General features: G+C 36.7%; 1 protein-coding gene across 4 annotated transcripts; it reads right to left on the bottom strand.

Annotated features, from left to right (window-relative positions):
• Positions 1 to 6,180: 6,180 nt before the first annotated feature.
• Positions 6,181 to 17,453, bottom strand: LOC104106687 (fatty acid amide hydrolase-like). 4 transcript variants are annotated; one of them, XM_070183938.1, is made up of 21 exons: positions 17,053 to 17,453; positions 16,880 to 16,959; positions 16,483 to 16,592; positions 16,310 to 16,370; positions 15,707 to 15,897; positions 15,495 to 15,624; positions 15,324 to 15,401; positions 15,104 to 15,251; positions 14,663 to 14,775; positions 14,496 to 14,571; positions 12,979 to 13,050; positions 12,136 to 12,187; positions 11,420 to 11,500; positions 11,255 to 11,359; positions 10,961 to 11,064; positions 10,714 to 10,806; positions 9,981 to 10,049; positions 9,420 to 9,484; positions 8,903 to 8,964; positions 6,691 to 6,786; positions 6,181 to 6,559 (listed from the first exon to the last, which is right to left on the bottom strand). In XM_070183938.1, exons 2-21 carry the CDS (start codon positions 16,956 to 16,958, stop codon positions 6,491 to 6,493), a joined length of 1,854 nt encoding a protein of 617 aa, XP_070040039.1. In that variant the 5' UTR covers position 16,959; positions 17,053 to 17,453; the 3' UTR covers positions 6,181 to 6,490. The 4 variants fall into 4 exon arrangements, 3 of the variants coding, with proteins under 3 accessions (XP_070040039.1, XP_009613577.1, XP_070040046.1); XM_009615282.4 differs by having other exon boundaries at positions 11,255 to 11,338; positions 17,053 to 17,452; XM_070183945.1 differs by lacking the exon at positions 11,255 to 11,359.
• Positions 17,454 to 20,970: the final 3,517 nt, after the last annotated feature.

Here is a 20,970-nt window from a genome sequence, read left to right as displayed (position 1 = left end):
CCAACTCATCCATGAATAAAGAGGAGATGCACTCCATTAATCAAACACTAAATAGATTTTATTAACAACTCCCATTTCATTTTCATTAGAAGCTTCATTCAAAAATTCTAAAATATTACAAGTTTATAGATATAATGAAAAACATATTTACCAAATACCAACATTTTTAATTCAACTCCCTACTTCAAACACCACCCACAACTTGTCTACGGAGCCTCTAAGTCCAACAGAAGAGTAGTATGGAAGTCTCGTCAACAAGGCCCCAACTATACCTTACAGCACGATGTACAACTCAAATGACATCAGGCCCAGAATAGAGTAGGGCTCACCAAAATCCAATGAATAGAGAGTGACTGCTAACGAGGACCAAAGCTGCCTGCTGACGAACCACCTGCATCCATTGAAGATGCAGCGCTCCCGGCAAAATGGACGTTAGTACATATGGAATAGTATTAGTATGTAAAGCTAATTGTCCTCTTTCAAAATAGAATACCGATGTAAGAAAGGGAAATCCATGGAAACCATAATCAACAATCTATGAAATGAAAGAATGTGTGAACATTATGAGATGAGTTTTAACTCCTTTACATAATAATGTCATTAATATCCTATGATCACCCATGGCTAGCACAAGTAAGCGATAGTATGAACATGAACTGTGGCCGTTTGCCAAAACGAGAATCATGAACTTAGCTAGTGACCTTAAGATGACAAAGAGGTATATAATGAGGTGGAAAAGAGACGTCCCATGCTAAATGATGATGAACCTTAAGAAGAGAAATTGGGTCTATGTACCATTGAAACCTACTTAGTGATTTGCCATGCATGTATCAATAAGGCTTGTGGGAATATTGTTGAGCTCAAATAAGTAAAGATTGGGTTGTGAAATGAAAGAAATCTTGTAGCCAAATTTGCACACCTAGTGTTTGATAAAATATTCAAATGAGCTGAAACCATGAATATCTTCCTAATTTTTGTTCAATTTTGTTATGTCTCAAAATAGATTGAAGTTGCTAGGATTTTCGGAATATTGTAATAATGTAAGGAAAGCTCAAGAAAGGTATGTTGGTTAAACTACTCTCTTAGAATTGAATTCCATGGTGTTCCCGTAAATTTCAAGTATGGTTGTCTCATGTTCCTTATTCTATATTCTGAGTTGTTCCCAATAAATTCTATTGTCCCGAATAAGCAAAGTGTCGAGAATTATGTATTCAAAACGCGTTCCGAATGTTTCTATCTATCCTTTGGGAATGTGTTCAAGAATGATATGTATATTAAAATGCTATGTCTTCGAGTCGTGTTTCAAATGAAGGTGTAATGACCCGACCAGTCATTTTAAAAAGTTATAGTCCCATTTCCCTATTTACTACTCATTATGTACTTTATAACTATTATGTAACTTGTCGGGTTAGTCGGTTCGTGTCTGGAGAGATTTTAGAATGAATTGAAACACTTAGTTCCAAAGTTTAAAACTTAAGTTGAAAAGGTTGGCTGGATGTCGACCTATATGCAAACGACCCCGGAATAGAATTTTGATGATTCCAACAGCTTCGTATGGTGATTTTGGACTTAGGAACGTGTTTGAAATTTTATTCGGAAGTCCGTAGTTAAATTAAGCTTGAAATGACTAAAATAGGAATTTAAGTTTGAAAGTTTGATCAGGGAGTTGACTTTTTGATATCGGGGTCGGAATCCAGTTCCGAAAATTTTTATAGCTCTGTTATGTCATTTGAGATTTGTGTGCAAAATTTGAGGTCAATCGGACTTGATTTGATAGGTTTCAGCATCGAACGTAGAAGTTGGAAATTCTTAAGTTTCATTAAGCTTGAATTGGGGTGTGATTGTTATTTTAGCATTATTTGATGTGATTTGAGGCTTCGACTAAGTCTGTATGATGTTTTAGGACTTGTTGGTGTATTTGGTAAGGGTACCGAGGGCCTCGGTTGAGTTTCGGATGGTTACGGATCAAATTTGGACTTGGAACAATTGAAACTTGTTGCTGCCTACTGATGCAATCGCACCTGCGGAATTTGGCTCGCAGAAGCGAGCGTGGGAGCGCAGAAGCGGAAAAGGAAGAGTGGAGCAGTGGCTGCAGGTGCGAGGAAAATACCGCATCTGCGGGACCGCAAATGCGGACATGGGATCGCAGAAGCGAATCTAGCCGCAGAAACGAGGGAGGTCTTCGCATCTGCGAAAGTGCAGATGCAGTCACGTGCATCGCAGGTGCGAAAGCACTGACCAGATTACAAAACAGAGGGGTTCCGGCATTTTTGTTATTTTGGACATTTTCAACACGGTTTTGGGCGATTTTTCAGAGAGAATTCATGGGGAAACTTGAGGTAAGTCCCTTGTGATCATTTCTATTCCATAATATTAAATTATCATCGAATAATTCTTCTAGATTACATATTTTTGAGGTGTAAATCGAGGATTTGAACTTAGGGATTTGAAAATAAGATTTGAAGATTTTGAGGTCGAGTTGAGGTCAGATTTTTGTCATTTTGGTATGGTTAGACTCGTGGTTGAATGTGCGTTCATATTTCGTAACTTTCGCCGGATTCCGAGACGTGGGCCCCACGAGCAATTTTTGAGTTAATTTTGAATTTTTATTAAAAAATATAGTATTTTCTTATGGAATTGATTCTATAATTTTTGTTGATTGTATCGAATTAATTATGACTAGATTCGAGTCGATCAGAGTCGGAAAATCGAGAAAAAGGCATACTACTTGATTAAATTGGAGCAAGTCGATGTATGTGACTTGTCTAACTTTGTGTGGAGGAAATTCCCACTAGGATTGGTATTGATGTGATAATTGTAATTTATTGAAAGTCGTGTACACGAGGTGACGAGTGTGTACACGGGTTAAATGTGAAAAACTCTGGTTTTGAAATTGTGTATATCTCTGTCACACATTAATTAAGTTATTTTATCCGATTATATTCATCATCATTGTTCTATTTTATATTCCTAAATTTGTCTGACATTTTTTCTACTAATTATTTTTACCTGTTTAGCTGAAACTTGGTTTCTTTTATTCTGTGCATTATTTGAAGGTGGAATTTCTTTAATTTAAATATTATTAAAAAAATGAAGTATTTTACATTTAAAAATTTGATATTTAGACAAGGTGTTAAATTTGTCAAATATTATTTTTGCTGAACATTTTGTGAGATTTTCGTACTCATTATGATGGAGCCGTGAGCTCTTTATTGTGGAAAAATATTATTGTTGATTTATTTTGGCAAGTTAAATTATTTGGGCACTTGAGGTGCAAATTGTGATATTGATACGCATGCGGTGGTATAAGGTCTGGGTGTTGAAGCGCATGCGGTGAGATAAGGGTGGCTTGATACGCGTGGCTAGTAGGGGAACTACTAAAAGTCATGCGGTGTGATAAGGGTGGCTAAAACGCGGGATGCTATTTCGGGAAAACTATTTTCTTTAAAATTAAATGTGAAGGTTCCCGCGGTGATATAAGAAAATGAGATATTGTGAATTTATTTATGATTTGGGACTACGAGGCGGTACCACCCGGTGTGCCCTTGTTGATATTGATTTATGGCCGCAGTTGCCTTTGATTATTGTTGTGATTTTCTTAAAGTTGAAAAGAATTCTATTTTGTTTCCACGAGGTATTATTTGCTATTATTTTGCGTAGTCAATTGGTGACATACTACTTACTTGATTCATTTCCATTGTCATTTCATTTTTATTATATTGTTAAACATTTTACCTTGTCTTTTATTATTCCAGTAGGGCCTGACCTGACCTCGTCACTACTCTACCGAGGTTAGGCTTGGCACTTACTGGGTACCGATGTGGTGTACTCATACTACACTTCTATACATCTTTTTGTGTAGATCCAGGTACATCCTACCAGTCCAGACATCAGTGAGCTACCTGTGTACAGAGATTTCGAGGTATACCTGCCAGCGTCCGCAGACTCCGGAGTCCCCTTCTATCATTATTATGTTGCTTCCTTATTTTTCTTTAGACCCCGATATATAGATACGTTGAGAATAAATTCTTAGAAACTTGTGACTTATTTCTACCGGGTCTTGGGAGTTGTAATTATTTGAATTGCAATTCATTTATTTTAGATTTCTATCGTTATTTCCGCATTGATAGGCTTACCTAGTCTTAGAGACTAGGTGTCATCACGACATCCTACGGAGGAAATTTGGGGTCGTAACAGAAGGTTATGATGCCAAATTGTGTGAGAAAATCTCAATATGCTTAAGACTCTTAATTGCTCATATGTGTACCTAAAGTTGTGATTTCCTGAATATTCTATTTGTTGATATTTATAATGATGATCCATGAAAGGGAATATATGAAAGTGTGGAATATGAAATATGGCCATGTGACATGGATGAAGAATCATATGTATGGCCAAGAGATCCAATGAAATAATGATGTTAAAAGTTGTTGAAAGTGCCAATGAAGCTATATACGGTATGAAAGGTTATGAGGTAAATGCATTTGTATTGTTGTTTTCTTTGTAAGCAAATCAATAATATTTTTGGGAGTATCGATAGTCACCAAGGAAGGGTAGGTTGTAATAACCTAACTCCGAAACTACACGTTGCCCTTTTGGGGAAAAGTATTTCAAGAATAAATTGTGTGTTACTTATTTATGAACCCATGATTTGTTCGCCAAACTAAATATTGCTAGAGGTGTACATAGGTCGGGTTGGTTCAGATTTTTTTATTACCAAACCAAACCAATTGTATCGGGCTATTAAATTTAAAGACCAAACCAAACCAATAAAAGTTCAATTTTTTAATCTCGGATTTTTCGATTTTTTTTCTTCATAAAGTCTTCATAGCACAAAACATAGAATTCGTGCTCCAAAATATTTCTTTAATCCTAGTAAGATAAAACTATATATGGTATTTTTTAAATAAAATAACATAAATATGAGATGAGTCGTGACATTGTACTAAAATATCCAACAATAAAGATAATAAAATCGCATAATTTTTTTTTATTAATAAGCCATAATGAAAACAAACATAATTTAAAATTAGTAATAAGTTGTTAAAATAAGTACGACTAATAAGTACTATTATTTACACGATTAAACACTAAAAGAAAAATTAAGTTATGCATTTTATCTAAACAATGAAAAAACTAAAAAATAGATATCCAACACTATTTTCATTCATAGCACAATTGAATTGAATGTCTTTTATTAGCATTAGTATTGATTTGATTTTGGTTTAGGATTTATTTGAGTTCCTAATATTTATGGACTATAAAACTTATTGGAACATCCAAAAATTATAAGTCCAAGCTTGAAATAATACATTAAAAGGTAAAATTATGAAAAAGCTTAAGAAATATTTATAAACTACACTACAATAATTATTTTTATGTATTAAATATATTTAAAATTTCTATACATATAATGTCAGATTGGTTTGATTCGGTTTGACTTTTTTTTGGTTAAAACCAAACCAAACCAAATATGGTCGCATTTGTTTTCCAACACCAAACCAAATCAAACCAAACCATAGTCGTGTTTTTTTTTCTCGGTTTGACTCGAATTATCGGATTGGTGCGGTTTGTCGGTTTCATTTGTACACCCCTAGCTGGTGCATTAGTATATTTACAAGCTGATAACCGATAAGTCAAACCATTAAGCATAAATATCCGCCCAATATGCCCAATAAGCAATCCTAGCAGATGATGTTTGTTTTAGAATATAGTGAGGTGCATTCATACATTATACAATATAATTAATAGTATATAGTCAGATGCATTATAGTAATATAATTTGAGTAATCAGATAATGAAAACTACAAAAAGATGATAGTGATTTATAGTATCTTATACTATATAGTTTTTCAATATATTGACAACTTTATTTTATAAAATATTAAATTAGATGCATTGGCATTCATACTTCAACTCCAATAGAAGTGAACATATACAAGAGAACAATGCAATAGTAACTGGACAATGACACTTTTTTTGAATAATTAATGCAAAAGAAAGGGTCTGTTAGTAGAGCTGGGAGAGAAGAAATACTTGTTATTAGATCGGCAATAGGCACACTTTTAAAGGACTTTAGGCCGACAAAGCGGGTAAAGAACTTGCTATGCATTTTCGTTTGAGATTGTAAGCCTTTAGGTCAAGCGAAATTTTGCTTCTTTTTTAATCTTTCCTCCAATGTCCAAAGTAGTCTGATATAGCTTGACTAGGAGTATAAACTTTTACAGCTCTCCTGTGAAACTAAGGTCAATTGGAAATCTCATTTCCACATTAGAGGAAGGATACTTTTCTGCAGTCACTAGGAGATGTAACTAGGAACCTCATGACAGAATACCCCTACTTTAGCATATGAGCAAGACTTTTTGGCAAGAAAAGTTATATTGTAGGATCAATACAATTACAGCAAATGAACCACTTCAACAGTTTCGTGAGTACTGAAATCACCAATGCATGAGAGCCATCATCAGTATGTAAATTGAGAACCTAAACTTCACAACTGGTTCCCTTTCAAAATATCATAAAACTGCACCGGCTTCTTCTTTGGCCCAGCACAATTTTCCTGAAAAGTAACATATCGACTATTACAGTGCCAAACATAGATCTACGTACCAAGTGGCATTGAGGTCTATATGGTGTCATCTGTTTCAGGAAAATGGTCCGTGACTCGTTTTGTTGGAAGGGGACCCATACCTCTATGGCAGCCGCTAAGCGCAAAATGGATGCTTCGCACCATGGTCGCCCAATGAGCTGCATGCCTATAGGAAGTCCTTGCTTGTCATAGCCAACCTGAGCATACAAGATACCCAAAAAAATATGAAAAAAAGTCGGAGATATTATTGACACCACCATCTGTAGTAGTTTCCACAAGGTGAATGATTTAATATAAATCAATCTCCTCAGGTATTACCAAGTCCATGGGTTCAACATAAAACGTCAGAACAATTTAAACAATTGTGTTTACAGTTTGAATGCCGGGACATTCGACTACGGAAGCTATTCATCTTGTTAGGAGATTGATGGAGCAGTATAGGAAGAGGAAGCGAGATTTGAATATGGTGTTCATCGACTTAGAGAAGGCTTATTATAAAGTTCCGACAGAGGTTCTGTGGAGATGTTTGGAGGCTAGAGGTGTTCTGGCAGCATACATTAGGGCTATTAAAAACATGCATGACGGTGCTAAGACTCGGGTGAAGACAGTAGGAGGAGACTCGGAAGACTTCCCAGTTGTGATGGGGCTGCATCAGGGGTCAACCCTCAACCCATTTTTATTTGCCTCGGTGATCGACACACTGACGTGCCACATTCAAGGAGAGGTGTTGTGGTGCATGTTATTTGTAGATGACATTGTACTAATAGATGAGACGCGAGGTTAGAGGTTTGGAGGCAAATCCTACAGTCTAAAGTTTTCAAGTTGAGCAGGATCAAGACAGAATACCTGGAATGCAAGTTTAGTAGAGCGACTCAGGAAGTGGACGAAGACGTGAGGGTTGATTCACAAGTCATCCCTAGGAGGGATAGTTTCAAGTACCTCGGGCCAATTTTACAAGGAAATAGGGAGATTTACGAGGATGTCACACATCGTATTGGGGCGGGGTGGATGAAATAGAGGCTCGCTTCTGGTGTTTTGTGTGATAAGAATGTGCCACTAAAACTTAAAGGTAAGTTCTATAGAGCGGTAGTCAGACCTACTATATTGTATGTGACTAAGTGTTAGCCAGTCAAGAATTCCTATGTCCAGAAGATGAAGGTAACAAAAATGAGGATATTGAGATGGATGTGCGGGCATACCAGGTTAGATAGAATTAGAAATGAAGTTATTCGGGACAAGGTGCGCGCTGTGAAAGACAAGAAGTTGGAAGCGAGACTTAGATGATTCGGACATGTGAAAAGGAGAGGCACAGATGCCCCAGTAAGGAGGTGTGAGTGGTTGGTCTTGGAGGGCCTAAGGAGAGATAGAGGTAGGCCGTCGAAGAGGTATTGGGAAGAGGTGACTAGGCAAGACATGGCAATTCTCCAACTTACAGAGGACATGACCCTGGATAGGAAGGTGTAGAGGTCGATAATTAAGGTAGCAGACTAGGTAGCCGAGCATTGTCCTTGCTCGTTCTGGTAGTTTTAATGCATTCCTCAGTGTGAGGCTTGTATTTTCTTATTATCGGTTTTTTGTTATTGCTTATTGTTTCTTTCGCTTCGGTTTTCTGTTTGGTTTGCTGGTGTTGTTACTTGCTGTTACTCCTTCCTCTCTATCTTTTCCGAGTCGAGGGTCTTCCGAAAACAGTCTCTCTACCTTCTTCAGATAGGGGTAAGATCTGCGTAAATTACACTGGGTTTGTTGTTGTTGTTGTTGTGTTTACGGTTTGAGTTTTGGAAATGTTAAATGAAGGAGCTCTTCGAATGCAATTTTTATTTCCAGTTTAAAATTAGCATTCTTCCAGGACATAAAACAAATTCAAATTCTGCATAGTTTTGCTCTTCATCCATTGACTAGGTGTAGGCTAGTAACTCCTAACTTGTCCAACATCAGAAAGGTTTTCTTGGCAGGATTTCACTTACCAAGATTAGCCATGTAGAACTGCACTACGCCACATTAGAACTGCACTATGCAGAAAATAATTTAATTGCTAATTCATCTTTATGACGTTAACAATCTTTGGGGATATGTCTCTACCTTTTTAATTGATTTTGATATATGGGTTCACACACTTTTTCATTTGTGGTACCCATTAAACCAAGTAAACTAAGGGCAGATAATACTGCAATTTTTAAATGTAAAGGGTATCCAGACTGGGTACGAAATTTAGTATGCCTCAGACAATGTGCTTTCTATCCCATCGAGTTAATTTTTCGGAATCTTTAGTTAGTCTAAATTTTCAAGTACAAAGGAGAAAGATGCTATGCTTACAGGCACAGAAATTGCAGGAAAGCCCAGAAGATTTCCTGCTAATACGAACCGCATAAGATTTCCTGGAAGAGAGTGTGAGAGCAAGAACCAACATAAGATTGTAAAGTAGTACACCTATATACAGGAATAAACTTTTTATTAAACAAAAGGAGGAGGAGGAGGAGGATAATGCAAAAGAAATTAGCAACTAACTATACTTTACAAAATTCACACAGATACCACAGTTAAGAATATCTTAAAAAGAGGATCATCCTTCTTATATCAATACATGCAACGACACGAGAAGTTATTCCAGTTGTAAGATTACTTCACTTCCAATCAAAAGGTTTAGAGTTCGAACCACCAAGGGAAAAGTAGGATAAACCACTGTTGTCCGGGGGAGGGAGGGGAGGTTTGGGGGTCTGGAGTTTACATCAGAAGAGAAAAAAATAGTGCGTGTCACCACTCTATAGCTCTAATAGATCAATCTATTCAGTCTCAGTTAGCATGAACCAGTGCATCATAACGAAATATATACCTGAAACGTGAAAATTGGTCTCTCCAACTTTAAGAGCAATTGGTGATATTATGGGTGCTGTCATGCTGAAGAACCGGGAAAACAATTGTTAGTTAAAGACGGTTTCATGCATATTCATATTCCAGCAGCAGCAAATAATTAACAGACCTGCTGATTTCACATATATGTATATTGTTCAAAGACATTAACTTTTATGCGGATACAAAACATTTTAGAGGTTTGATCTAGATTTGACATCAACAAAGTAATCAATCTCCAACTATCACCTTCTTGCTGTTCCAGTGAAAACAAAATCTTATTCATGCTTCATCACTGACCAAATTCAATATTTTAATTGGAATGGTGAGGGATGGCGCTATCACAAGTGTATATCCTTCCTCCAGATAACGGGAAAAGAAAAACATCGGGGAAACTAAAAGAAGCACTTGCAAATTAGGTGCATGCACATAAAGAGATGTGTAATATTTTTACAGATGACATGAATAATAGCAGTGCTTTAACCAAGAAAGTGATAAAAAAACTTATGCACTATCGCCCAAAGACAGGAATGTGAATACATACCCAGTAGTAGGTGTCACAATGATATCCACCTTCTTGAAAATTTCCATGTGGTAATACATTAACCTTCGCCTGAATAATTAGCGAGATTATATCCAATAACTTATAGTACTTAAAAACTTTTCATATTGCCTATATCAGAAGCGAATGCACTTCTACCCTAATTGCTAGTTGAATAAAATACCAGAATTATAGGACTGCATACTTTCATTAGCATAAGAAACAAGAGGATAAACAAGATCAGAGAGCACTAGCAACCAAAAATTGTAGCGCATAGACTTTTAAGGCTTTTCTTTTTCTTATTCTTATTCTACCTATGTTCTTTTGAAAAGAAATAAAACCTATTTAGATGATTTAGCACGTAGTATTAAACCCAGACTGAGTGGAAAAAAAGAAGAAGCCTAATTGTCACTTTCTTACATAAAAGAGATTTCAATATTTCTTGAGCAAATTTATGAGGAGCAACCAAACTATGGATCGAAAAAAGGTACACCCAAAAGATTTAATTTCATTCTCACCAGATACAAGCAGGCAAAGGTGTTGAGGATGATCTTGTGTCATTGACAAGACTTTTCTCTTTATTTATACAACCGCTTAGTACAGAATACCATTGTCTTAGACTTCCAAAACAAGTAACAAATGATCAAACTACGCACATCTTAGTTCAGATATCCTTTTAGATGCCACTATATTTGCAAAGCAGATCAAATTCAGAATTTGGCAAATTATGCCTCACCTAAGACACTGAGCAGCAACATAATCCGACGCTGTAAATGTTCGAAAAAGTGCCAGATTTATCCGAGTATCATATGTTAATCTTGTTGATTTCCTGGAAATCAGGTCGAAAACAGATCATTTTACAAATGCAAAGCTGCTAGGTGTTCATCAAGAAGAATATGAATAATGTTATCATGTCATGTACTGGCCCACACAAGCCAGCTCAAGCACATGGAAGACCTGCTCAATAAGGTAATGAGACATACCCATCCTCAAAGTCCGGATTCAGCTCAGATAGTGCTTCAGAGCCAACAGAAACAATATGTGCAGTGCGCATCTCAGGCAACTCTGGTATTACAACCTCTATCGTCTTCAAATTAAGGGAAGAAAGGCAAAATAATTTAATAAAAATAGAAATGGTAAAAAGATAGAAAGAAAGAAAATAGTTAGTCACAAAATTGATGCTCATAAGACCCCTAACTCTAAGCAAGCAAGATGGCAGATGAATAATCACAATCCCTTGACAGAACCAAAGAACTGGACATGGGCAATACACTTACTTCGCACCCATGTTTTTCCGATAGCTGATTAAGAATATCCTCACACTTATCAGATATTTCAGTTGAGAAAACATCATTGAACCACTGCAGGAGGAAGTCAAGAAACTATTGAACTGTTACAAGAAAGTTACATTTCAGACGCTTCTCAACCAGAATAGCAATTACCTCAGTATACTTCCCCAGGCGCAGTGATCCTACAGCGTACCAGCTCTCACATGAAGTTAAATTTGGTAAGCAAGGGAGATCCTGAAACATAGTAAAGAAAGGACTGTAATATTAATGGAATAGGCACATGTACAACTCAGCTCTGAAACTCATAAGGTGAAAATTACTTTGTCAAAATGAAACATGGCTCCAGAATAGTCCATAAGAAGTGCAATGCTCCCTAGATGATCTAAACAAGAAAGAAAGTGTTACAAATCATCCTATTTCGTTGTACTTTTGAAAGCTGATGTTTAGGTCCTACTACATCAGCTAGAAGTTTCTTTCTTCAATATTGTGGTCCATGTAGACCAGTCTATTACAGGAGTTGCACAACTTCAGGATTTCTATCTGCAGAATTCATCCAGAGGCCAGAAAAGACCGATCCAATATCACTCAAGAAGCCTTTCTCTTAAGGTTTACATACTACCAGGGTTCCCAACACTAAGAAGTGGTATATCAACTCTTCTCGTGAGATTTCTTGTAGGTTTTTAAGATAATGGAGAAACAAAAGCGGATGGTCAATCAAATGCCTTTGGAGGAACATGCTTAGAAAACTCTATAAAATCACTTTGTGTTCTGTAACATTTCTAGTAAATAGAGGAATAAATGAAACAAAGATGTATCATACTAAATCTAGATTATGATGACGAGCATATGCAATATTCTTGGGTAATTACCGGTTTCAAAGAAACTCTCTCAGCAGGAGAGGATCCTAAAATTGCCGCATACCTGGTAGTAAGATACACAACTTAGATTTCTGGAAGTGTTGATCTTAAGCTCATTGAAGGCAAAAAGTAGAGCAACATATCTAGTAAGTCATAAGCAATAAAACTAATTTCATCAAGGGTAAGTTTTTCGTGCAGCTAGCGCTCAAGGATTTGAGTTTAGTATTATCAGTTTGGCCGCATCATGCACAAGCACTAGGGGACAAAATATGAGGAATCTCAAAACAGTTCAACGTTTATTTTTATTAGTCATTATCACTTATCAGTAATGCTTTGTAAAGCTTTGTTTTACAGTTCCATTTATATTAACTCGCACTATTCTTTATGAACACACATAACTCCCAATTAGTTTGGGATTAAGGGGTTGTTGATTGATTGATTTATTAATGAACTCACATAATTGGAAGCAGGATTAAGACTCTTGTACATTTACTACTTTCATCTCTCAAAGTGTAAATAGCGCAGGAAACGCACTCTCCCCCATCCCCAAGATAAAGTAAAAAGAACCCTCTAATATTTTTGAAAAGAGTAGTTTAAGCAAAATAAAGCTGATATACGGAGAAATAGAGAGAGAAAGACGATTAAAACTTCTGCTGATAATAGCAATTTACGGGCATATAATATGAACTCAAGTACTTTGACGAGTCATTTTCACAAGCTATGTGATTGCACATTCTTCCTCAGTAGTGATGGTCCAGGCTGTCTTGCATTATTGCATCCATTTATAGAACTACTAGGACTGCACTTAGAAGAATTAAATGCACTCTAGGACATTCAAACCTGTGAATTACTTACACCAGTATGGCATCCTCAACAGATGCTGTGATAGAACCAACAATTGCCACTGTTCCACCACGATATAGCAATCTGGCAAAAAAAAAAAAGATGAGATTAAGAAGTGACCTATTTAGGACTTACAAAGTAATGAGAAAATAACAATTCTGCACATAGCAGATTTACAATTAAGGTGACAAAAAACAATAAATTAGCACATATGGTCACTACAATTGGGCAAAACACTATAATATTCATCTTTCCATAAAAGGAATTTCAGCAAAAAAAAAAAAAAAAAATTTATAATGATGGTGTTGGGGCCAGCTTGCACGCACCTCAACTACTCCACCGGGTACCTGCTACCTCCCACCTCATACGGATAATTCTGTTCATCAAGACTTAGACATATGAAAAGAAATCACCTAGCTTTTTATACCTTTGCTGGAATTTGAACCCTAGTCTCACATGGTTTTCATCCCACTTCATTGAGCCCTAGTCCATAACCCTTGGGTGCGGGACTTAAACAAAACTTATACTCAAAAGATACAGGACAGCTTAGTAAATTTTTCAAAAATAACAAAAAGATATATGTACCCCCTCACCACCTATGTTTCATAAATAATCTCAGTCCACAAGCTTTCACAATTCCCTATGTTCCAGAGAAGAGAAGTATTTTCCTATATAGGGAAAACATCTCTTAATCTATGTGGATCTGACGAGCATTTTACCATGAAAATTTATAATGGCATGAACATTTTATTCACCAACTCTGTAGTATGACCTGTTCTGAGCTTCAACTAATACAAATACGAACCTCTAGTCACCTAACTTCTATTATAACCCCGAATTCAATTTTTTCAATCAAGAGAACATGTCAAGCACCATGTTTAAATAGACCTCAACAGCTTACTAGTAAAAAAGAAAATTGATAATGACTTCCTCTTATCCATTCTCTGCAATTTTGGTTTATGTCCGTTAACAAAGTATACTATTTCTAAATATACTCATTCCGGTTTTATAGGTTGGAACAGAAGCTTATCCATGAAAGCACTTTTTTTTTTTTACTATATACCTTGGTAAGCATTGCTTCTACTTATGGTGACTCAGAACAGCTTAGACTGAAATGCACAACTTGCAGAAACCCAAAAGGGGAGACCAACACTAACAATTCAAACTCTGTCCTTTGTCACACAGAGCGATGAACCTCGACCTAGAAATACATAGTTACTTGTGTGTTCATCTATGAACCAAGAAACTGAAAGAAGAAACGTGCATAAGCATAAAAGTACACGAAGATGTTAGATGATGGAAGGTATATTTCAGGGTTCACTTCATGGTGTTACAGTATGATTCTTAGATTGGATGTGCACAATAGTACGAGCATAAAAACAGGGAAGATAAGATAGAAAGGAAATTAATAGCCCCCCCACCCCACCCCCCTTTCATGGCTTCACTGTAAGATGATCTTCAGGGGATGACCTGCTAATAGTCAGAATGCAACTGTATAAATTTAGAACTCCTACATAATAGGAGCTCACCCTTTCATGTCAGTCCTTCCATATGTTGTCTTCAATCCCACCAAACCACAAAGGGAAGAAGGAATCCGAATTGAACCTGTCCTTTTACATGAAAAATGAACTTTAGCAAACATAACATACAAAGATTTCATAAGATGATTCATGAGCTACATGGTATCATAGACAACCTCCTCCATCTGTTCCCAGTGCAGCAGAACACAATCCAGAAGCTACAATAGCTGCAGAACCTGAGGAAGACCCGCCCGTGTACCTATCTGGAGCATGCGGATTTCTTGTTGTCCTGTCATAAAAAAATCCACTCACCCATACTGTTGTTTATAACAAAAGAAAACATTCCTAAACAGAGTGGATAGTAAATAGCGTAATATTGTCAGAGTTCACCTGCATAACAATAATTAAGTCAACACAATTCAAAAGGAAACAGTTCTATGGAATCTTTAGGGTTGCTCTTCATGGCAAATTTTCCGCAGATTTGCTACTTAATTTAATATTGACAAATGTGTGACTTAAGTTAATTAAATTTTTAGCGAGCTTTAGTATCACGGGTTACTTGGTATGAACTGTGAGCATTTCTTGTCTATTGTTTACGGCTTGTAAGTTAAACTCACCCAAAGTTCGCATTATTTCCAGTTGTTCCAAGGCCCAATTCATGCATATTTGTCTTCCCAACCAAAACTGCACCACAACTTCGTAATCTTGAGACGCAGACAGCATCCTTCTTCACTTCATGAACCTCGTGAAACCAAGTTGTTCCACCTGTTTGTCATTAAGTATGCAACTAGATCTGGCAAAGAACTATGCTTTGGTGACTAGAGCTAGAGTACATACCTTTTGATGGATGGGGACAGCAATCAATGTCATCCTTAACAGCCATAAAGATACCATCCAGGATTGATAATTCACTTCCTGCACAAACACAACAGCTAAGAAACGGAGCTGAATAAAGTCAAATGTAGATAGCTGGCATGACATGTTTTTGAAATACAATGACACGAATACCTTCTTTAAATCTTTGTGTGGAAGCAGCAGCTTGGCTTCTGACTTCACCAGGATCATAAGAAATCAGTAACGGTGCCAGTGGATTCTTATTGTTAAACTCTTCTATAGCTGAGATGAAGTTCTCTGCTACCTATGACACAAATGTAAATATAATCTTATCCTAATAATACATCTATACTGAAAGCATGAAAACAGGGAAAACAATGACTTACCTCAGATGGAGTTGTAAGCTTAGATCTGTAAGCATATGCATAATCACGAATCTTCCAATAGCGGAATGGTGCGCTTGAATCAGCAATCTGAATACAGCCTGGATTGTAATCTGGAAGACACTGCAAGGCTAACTCAACGCGTTCTTCAGGTTTTCCATCTTCTTCCAAGCAAACAACAGCAGGTTCTGACTCTAATTCACAAGCCATACAAAATGGATTAGTGACTCCAAATGGCATTGGTTTTATCAAAAACAAAATTTCTAATTTAGGACCCTATTATATGCTTTTGTCCTGTTATCTTCTTCGTTACTCCAGAGTGAAACGCCTACCACCACATATTATCAACCCGCCTCTCTTCCACCCCTCTTCCAAATAGACTGTCTCTTACAAGGAAGGAAAAACAAAAGGTCCCAGAACAAAAGATAAGCCTATTTAAACAAGCATGTTGACCAAGTCAAGCAGATCATTATGATGGTCTACTCGTAAGCCAAGGATAGATAAGGGTGCAAAAATTCACACTTTTGAGAAGATGAACAGGAGTGTAGACAATGTAGAGAGAAAAAGTTTCAAAATTACTGAAGAAAGAATGATAAAGGGACTAACCTTGAGGAGGAAATTCAGGTTTAAACATGGGATCCTCTGGTATGACAGTATTCTTCAACATCTGTCAATCATGAAAACTTGACCTTTTTAGCTATCTAAAATATGACATCACTTAGACATGAATTTTCACAACAGAAAAATGAAAATAAAACTGGAAACATTAAGAACCATACCTCGGATGATCGGTTCTTGTTCTTCAAGAGAATCATGATCATTGAACCGATAATCGGTGCTTCAGCCAACATTACAAATAGCTTCAACCAACATCCAGTCAGATGTGGACCTGCAAGTCCATAGCGTGCAAATTCACAGGATGTTTTTTCATCACCAGTAAGTGAATAACTTGCAATAACAATACAGAGATTTGTGATAACAAGTACTCCGTCCCCTCTGTCCCAGAATGAACTTAATAAACAAATTAAAATTTATTCTTCCGCCATTTGATGAGGAAAATTCATAAAATTTCAACTTATGAATTTTTTTTTTTTTTTTGTGTATTTCGGAATATCTAACTTTTGATTTTTTGTTTAAAAAAGTAAATTAATCAAGTAGGATTTACGGAAGGAGAACCTTGAATTCTTTGAGGCGTATACTTGACAGCCGTCATATCAACTTCACTCGCCGGCAACAACACTCTCTTCTTCCCCATTCTAACAAAAGGCAATTTATTCAAAACTATTAAAATCACTAAACAATCACTTAATTTAAACTTTTAGATTGCATAAATTGAACGAATACGCAACCTAAGAATCTTTCAAAATTCTGCTATGCAACTCAAAAATTAACTTAGCGGAAAATGAAGATTTTCGCGAAGCGGTGAAGCTTTAACAGACTAACATTGAATAAGCAATTTATTTGAAAGGCCTTTTATACAGCGGTTGAAGGCTATCATGCGGCAGCAATGACAATTAAACTAAGCTTCTTTTTTTTTTCCTTTTCTGAAGCTGGTTTGTTGGGGAAAGTGGCGTTGTGGACGCGTGGGAATTGAATTCGTTCTCGAGTTCGTGTAAACATTGCGCGCCCCTGGCGTCGGATAGTATGTAATCATGGCGTCAGCGATAATTAATTGCGTCATGTTCATGCGTATTGCATTGTCTTTTCCCCGTTAAAGAATCCAGTCTCCCGCTCGATTCCATGCGGCAGTTGGTAAGCAAGGAGGAACAACTTTTAATGGACCGGCATCAGCACGTGGCATATATGACAGTTAAAAGAGCGTGGGCCGGTGACTTTTCGGATTGATAAACGAAAAATAAATTTTATTTATGAAGTTATTAAAAAATAGTTATTATTTTGTTAAAATACGAAAAATTACAGCATAATATGCTGGATTATGGAGTTCTTGCGTATAAACTTATAGTATATTAGGTTGTAATTTCCAAATACGGAAAGTTCGAGCATAATATGTGGGACTATGAAGTTTCTACATATAAACTTTCGGTATATTATGATGCAACTTGAGCATATTATGTTGGAAATTCGAACTCCAGCATATTATGCTGGAATATTTTCGGATTTTTAATAGTGTTTTTGTTCAAATTTTATATATACATGAAAAATGGCTAAATTTCGATTACTTTTGAAACTGTGGCTATTTTTCAATTAGCAATTTTAAATTTGACTATTTTTGAATTTCAGTCGATATGACATTGGGGTTGGGCTGGGCCGACTACCATTTTGTCTCAAATGAGACTGTGAAATTGGGTCTGCCCAACTCAAAGAAGCCCAACCGAAGATGGTTTGCATTTGTATGTATACTAATGGAGGGGGAGCTCGGGCTTTGCCCGAGCTCAACGTGGACAAAGCTATCTTCTTTTATTTTATATTGTGTTACCTTTCTGATTCTAACCTTAATATTATGTGAACTATCACCGGTAGGGTTGGGCGATTAACAAGAATGGTCTCGTAAGGGTTGGTCTTAGCCTAATGTCCCTACAATTAACGATATTTAAAAAATGGCCTCTGACTTGCATACAATTATTGCTCTTCATCATTATCGAATTGGTAGAATTTATATTATATTTGCTCTAACTATCTAATTATTTATTAAGTTGCTCATCAAAGTCTACCAGGTTGACATGGTTTTGCTCTTCACGAATTTTTCTACTGGTTTATAGAGTTTATGTTATATTTACTTTACCGATTTGTTAAGTTGTTCATCAAAGTCTATCCGATTGACATAATATTTTTGTGTTATTTTAATAAAGTATTCTTCGAATTTATTGTATAGGGTAAAATATGCTATGACAAGTGGCTGCTTAAAAGAATGACACGCGGAACCGAAGACAATTACCCTGTTTGGCACCGGAAGGAATGACACTCATAAAGAGGCAATAAATACCTTCGCTCGATGTCATTAATGAAGAATATTCCACAGCATTGAGTGCACTGTCCGTTACAAAGAATTTGTCATTTATACTTGATCTGTGCCAAACCCACACTACAATTGAGTAGCGAGGCGGTCGATGCAATAATAAACCCAACAAAGGTCGAGATCGAATCCACAGGGAGTTAGAATATAGAATTAGGTGTATATCTAAGTTAATAGCAAGTTTTGGCTTTAATTGCACCTCCACAAACTTGATTGGTTTTTCTACTTCTGACTTTACTCTAAAGATTGCAATAATTGAAACTAAGGACAATATTTTTGTTGTTGTTTTTCAAATATTTAAAGAGACTAGGGTAGTGACTTCTACCTAGGTGGATATCTAACGGGTAGCAAAATCTAGGGCAAGCTTGATTAGTTTGAATTGTAATATAGCTATCACACCCGGGTACTCACTCTATACCTCTCGGTAGTTTGGGTGATTTTGCACAATTTGACTTTTTCAAGTCCAAATGGGTATTCATGCAAATCAAGTGATATTAGCTCAAGTTGGGTATTACTATCTCTAGGTTTAACCCTTTAATTGGGGCTATCAATTTCTTGAGTTCACCCTAATTCCTTGTTAAGCCTAGTTTTCCTAGACTTAGTCTCTCTTTCTCAAGTAGAGACTAAGTTATAAAGGCATGAATCAATGTTTGCAACCATTAATTCTTGAGTTCTAGCAAGAACTAGGCTAAATATCACTAACTCATTCACATTCAATCCCTAAAATCAAATACCCATTAAATACCCACACTACGGTTGGGTCACAACCCTAGCTATGGGTTGTGCTACTCATGGAAATAACAGAAATTAAAGATGAAATGAAGATAAAATCCATAATATTAATTTATGGAATGAAAATCTAATGTTAAGAAGTGAATCTAGTACAGAATGTTTTGAAAACAGTAAAACCAGTCGTCATAGGTGCTCATACAAAACATAATATAACCTCACACACCCTAAAAATGATAAAAAGTTCTATTTATATTAAGCTGAAAATATCTGACAAAAATGCCCTTGCGGAGGTTGTGCGGCCACGTAATTCTGAGTGCGGCCGCACTCTTGCTTTCGCGGCCGCATAATTCTGATGCGGGCCGCGTTCTTCTCTTTTGGATCTGGGTTGAGCTTAACTTTCGCGGACTGCGTAATTCTAAGAGCAGCCGCGCTCCAGATTATGTGGCCGCATAAAAGTGATACGGTCTGTGTTCTTGAGTTTGGCTTGAAATCAACTCTCTGATTCTTCATCTTGCGGACCGCATAATTTCGATCGCGGCCGCACAATTCTGGTGCGGTCCGCACTTCTCTCTTTGCTCAAGTTGTCAGCTCTCTGAATCTCAGTCATCGCGGTTCGCGTAATTTCAATTGCGGCCGCACAGTGACTTTCGCGGCCGCACATTTCTGGTGCAGTCCGCACTCATCACTTAGCCCAAAATCACACTATCTGGATCTCCCTCTTGCAGACTGCATAATTTTGATCGCTATTTGTGCGGTCCGCGCTTCACACCTCTTTGCCCAGCCTTGGTTTTTGTTTAACTTTTGACTCCTTTATGAGTTGATTTTGATTCCTTTGGCTCATTTTGAACAATTCATGCAAGAAAGTATATTTCATTAGTTTTCGGGAATACCTTCAAGCATTGTTTGCCTAAAACACAAGTAAAAGAAAGCAAATAATAGGTTATAATCCCTACTTATCAACTACCCCAAACTTAAGCTTTTGCTTGTCCTCAAGCAAATAAGGTAATTCCCACCTCCACTAGAAAAAAGGGTATTTCAGCTGGCCTAAGGTGAATCAATCATGCATCAATTGGGACTAACAATTACCCTCAACACAAATAAATTATCAACAACACCATGTTTTGACCTTTTGAGTACCATAGTTCTAATGTGACACTAGAGTATCAATAGTTGACTTAATTCACCAAGGAAGCTCGCTCTATCACGTAGGTCATTGTAGAATCCAAACTCCTCATCCTCTACTCTCCATGAGCAAATCTCACTTTAGAATGTAACACTCAAAACAAGGATTGTGAAGAAGTGCGCTCATCTATCTCAAAAGCATGCCACAAGTCCTGCTCTAAGTACCATAAGCTTGACCCTTATGTAAATCACCACTAATGTAAGCTCACTCAACTTGAAATCATATAGGGCTTTTGCGGGAACGTAATGAAGGCTTTTGGATCAAGGTAGGACTTATCGGCATATGATGGTTTTATCTTTCTTTAAGCACTTCATTTCCTCTTTTTGGCTCATACTTTCTTGACTCTTTGAATCATTTTCTTCTTCCTTAGGGGAACTA

This window comes from Nicotiana tomentosiformis, chromosome 1 (genome assembly GCF_000390325.3).
Source record: "Nicotiana tomentosiformis chromosome 1, ASM39032v3, whole genome shotgun sequence".
In the NCBI taxonomy this organism is placed as follows: domain Eukaryota; kingdom Viridiplantae; phylum Streptophyta; class Magnoliopsida; order Solanales; family Solanaceae; genus Nicotiana; species Nicotiana tomentosiformis.
Note: the sequence above shows the minus strand (reverse complement) of the source record. Positions and strands in the feature narration are given on the sequence as shown.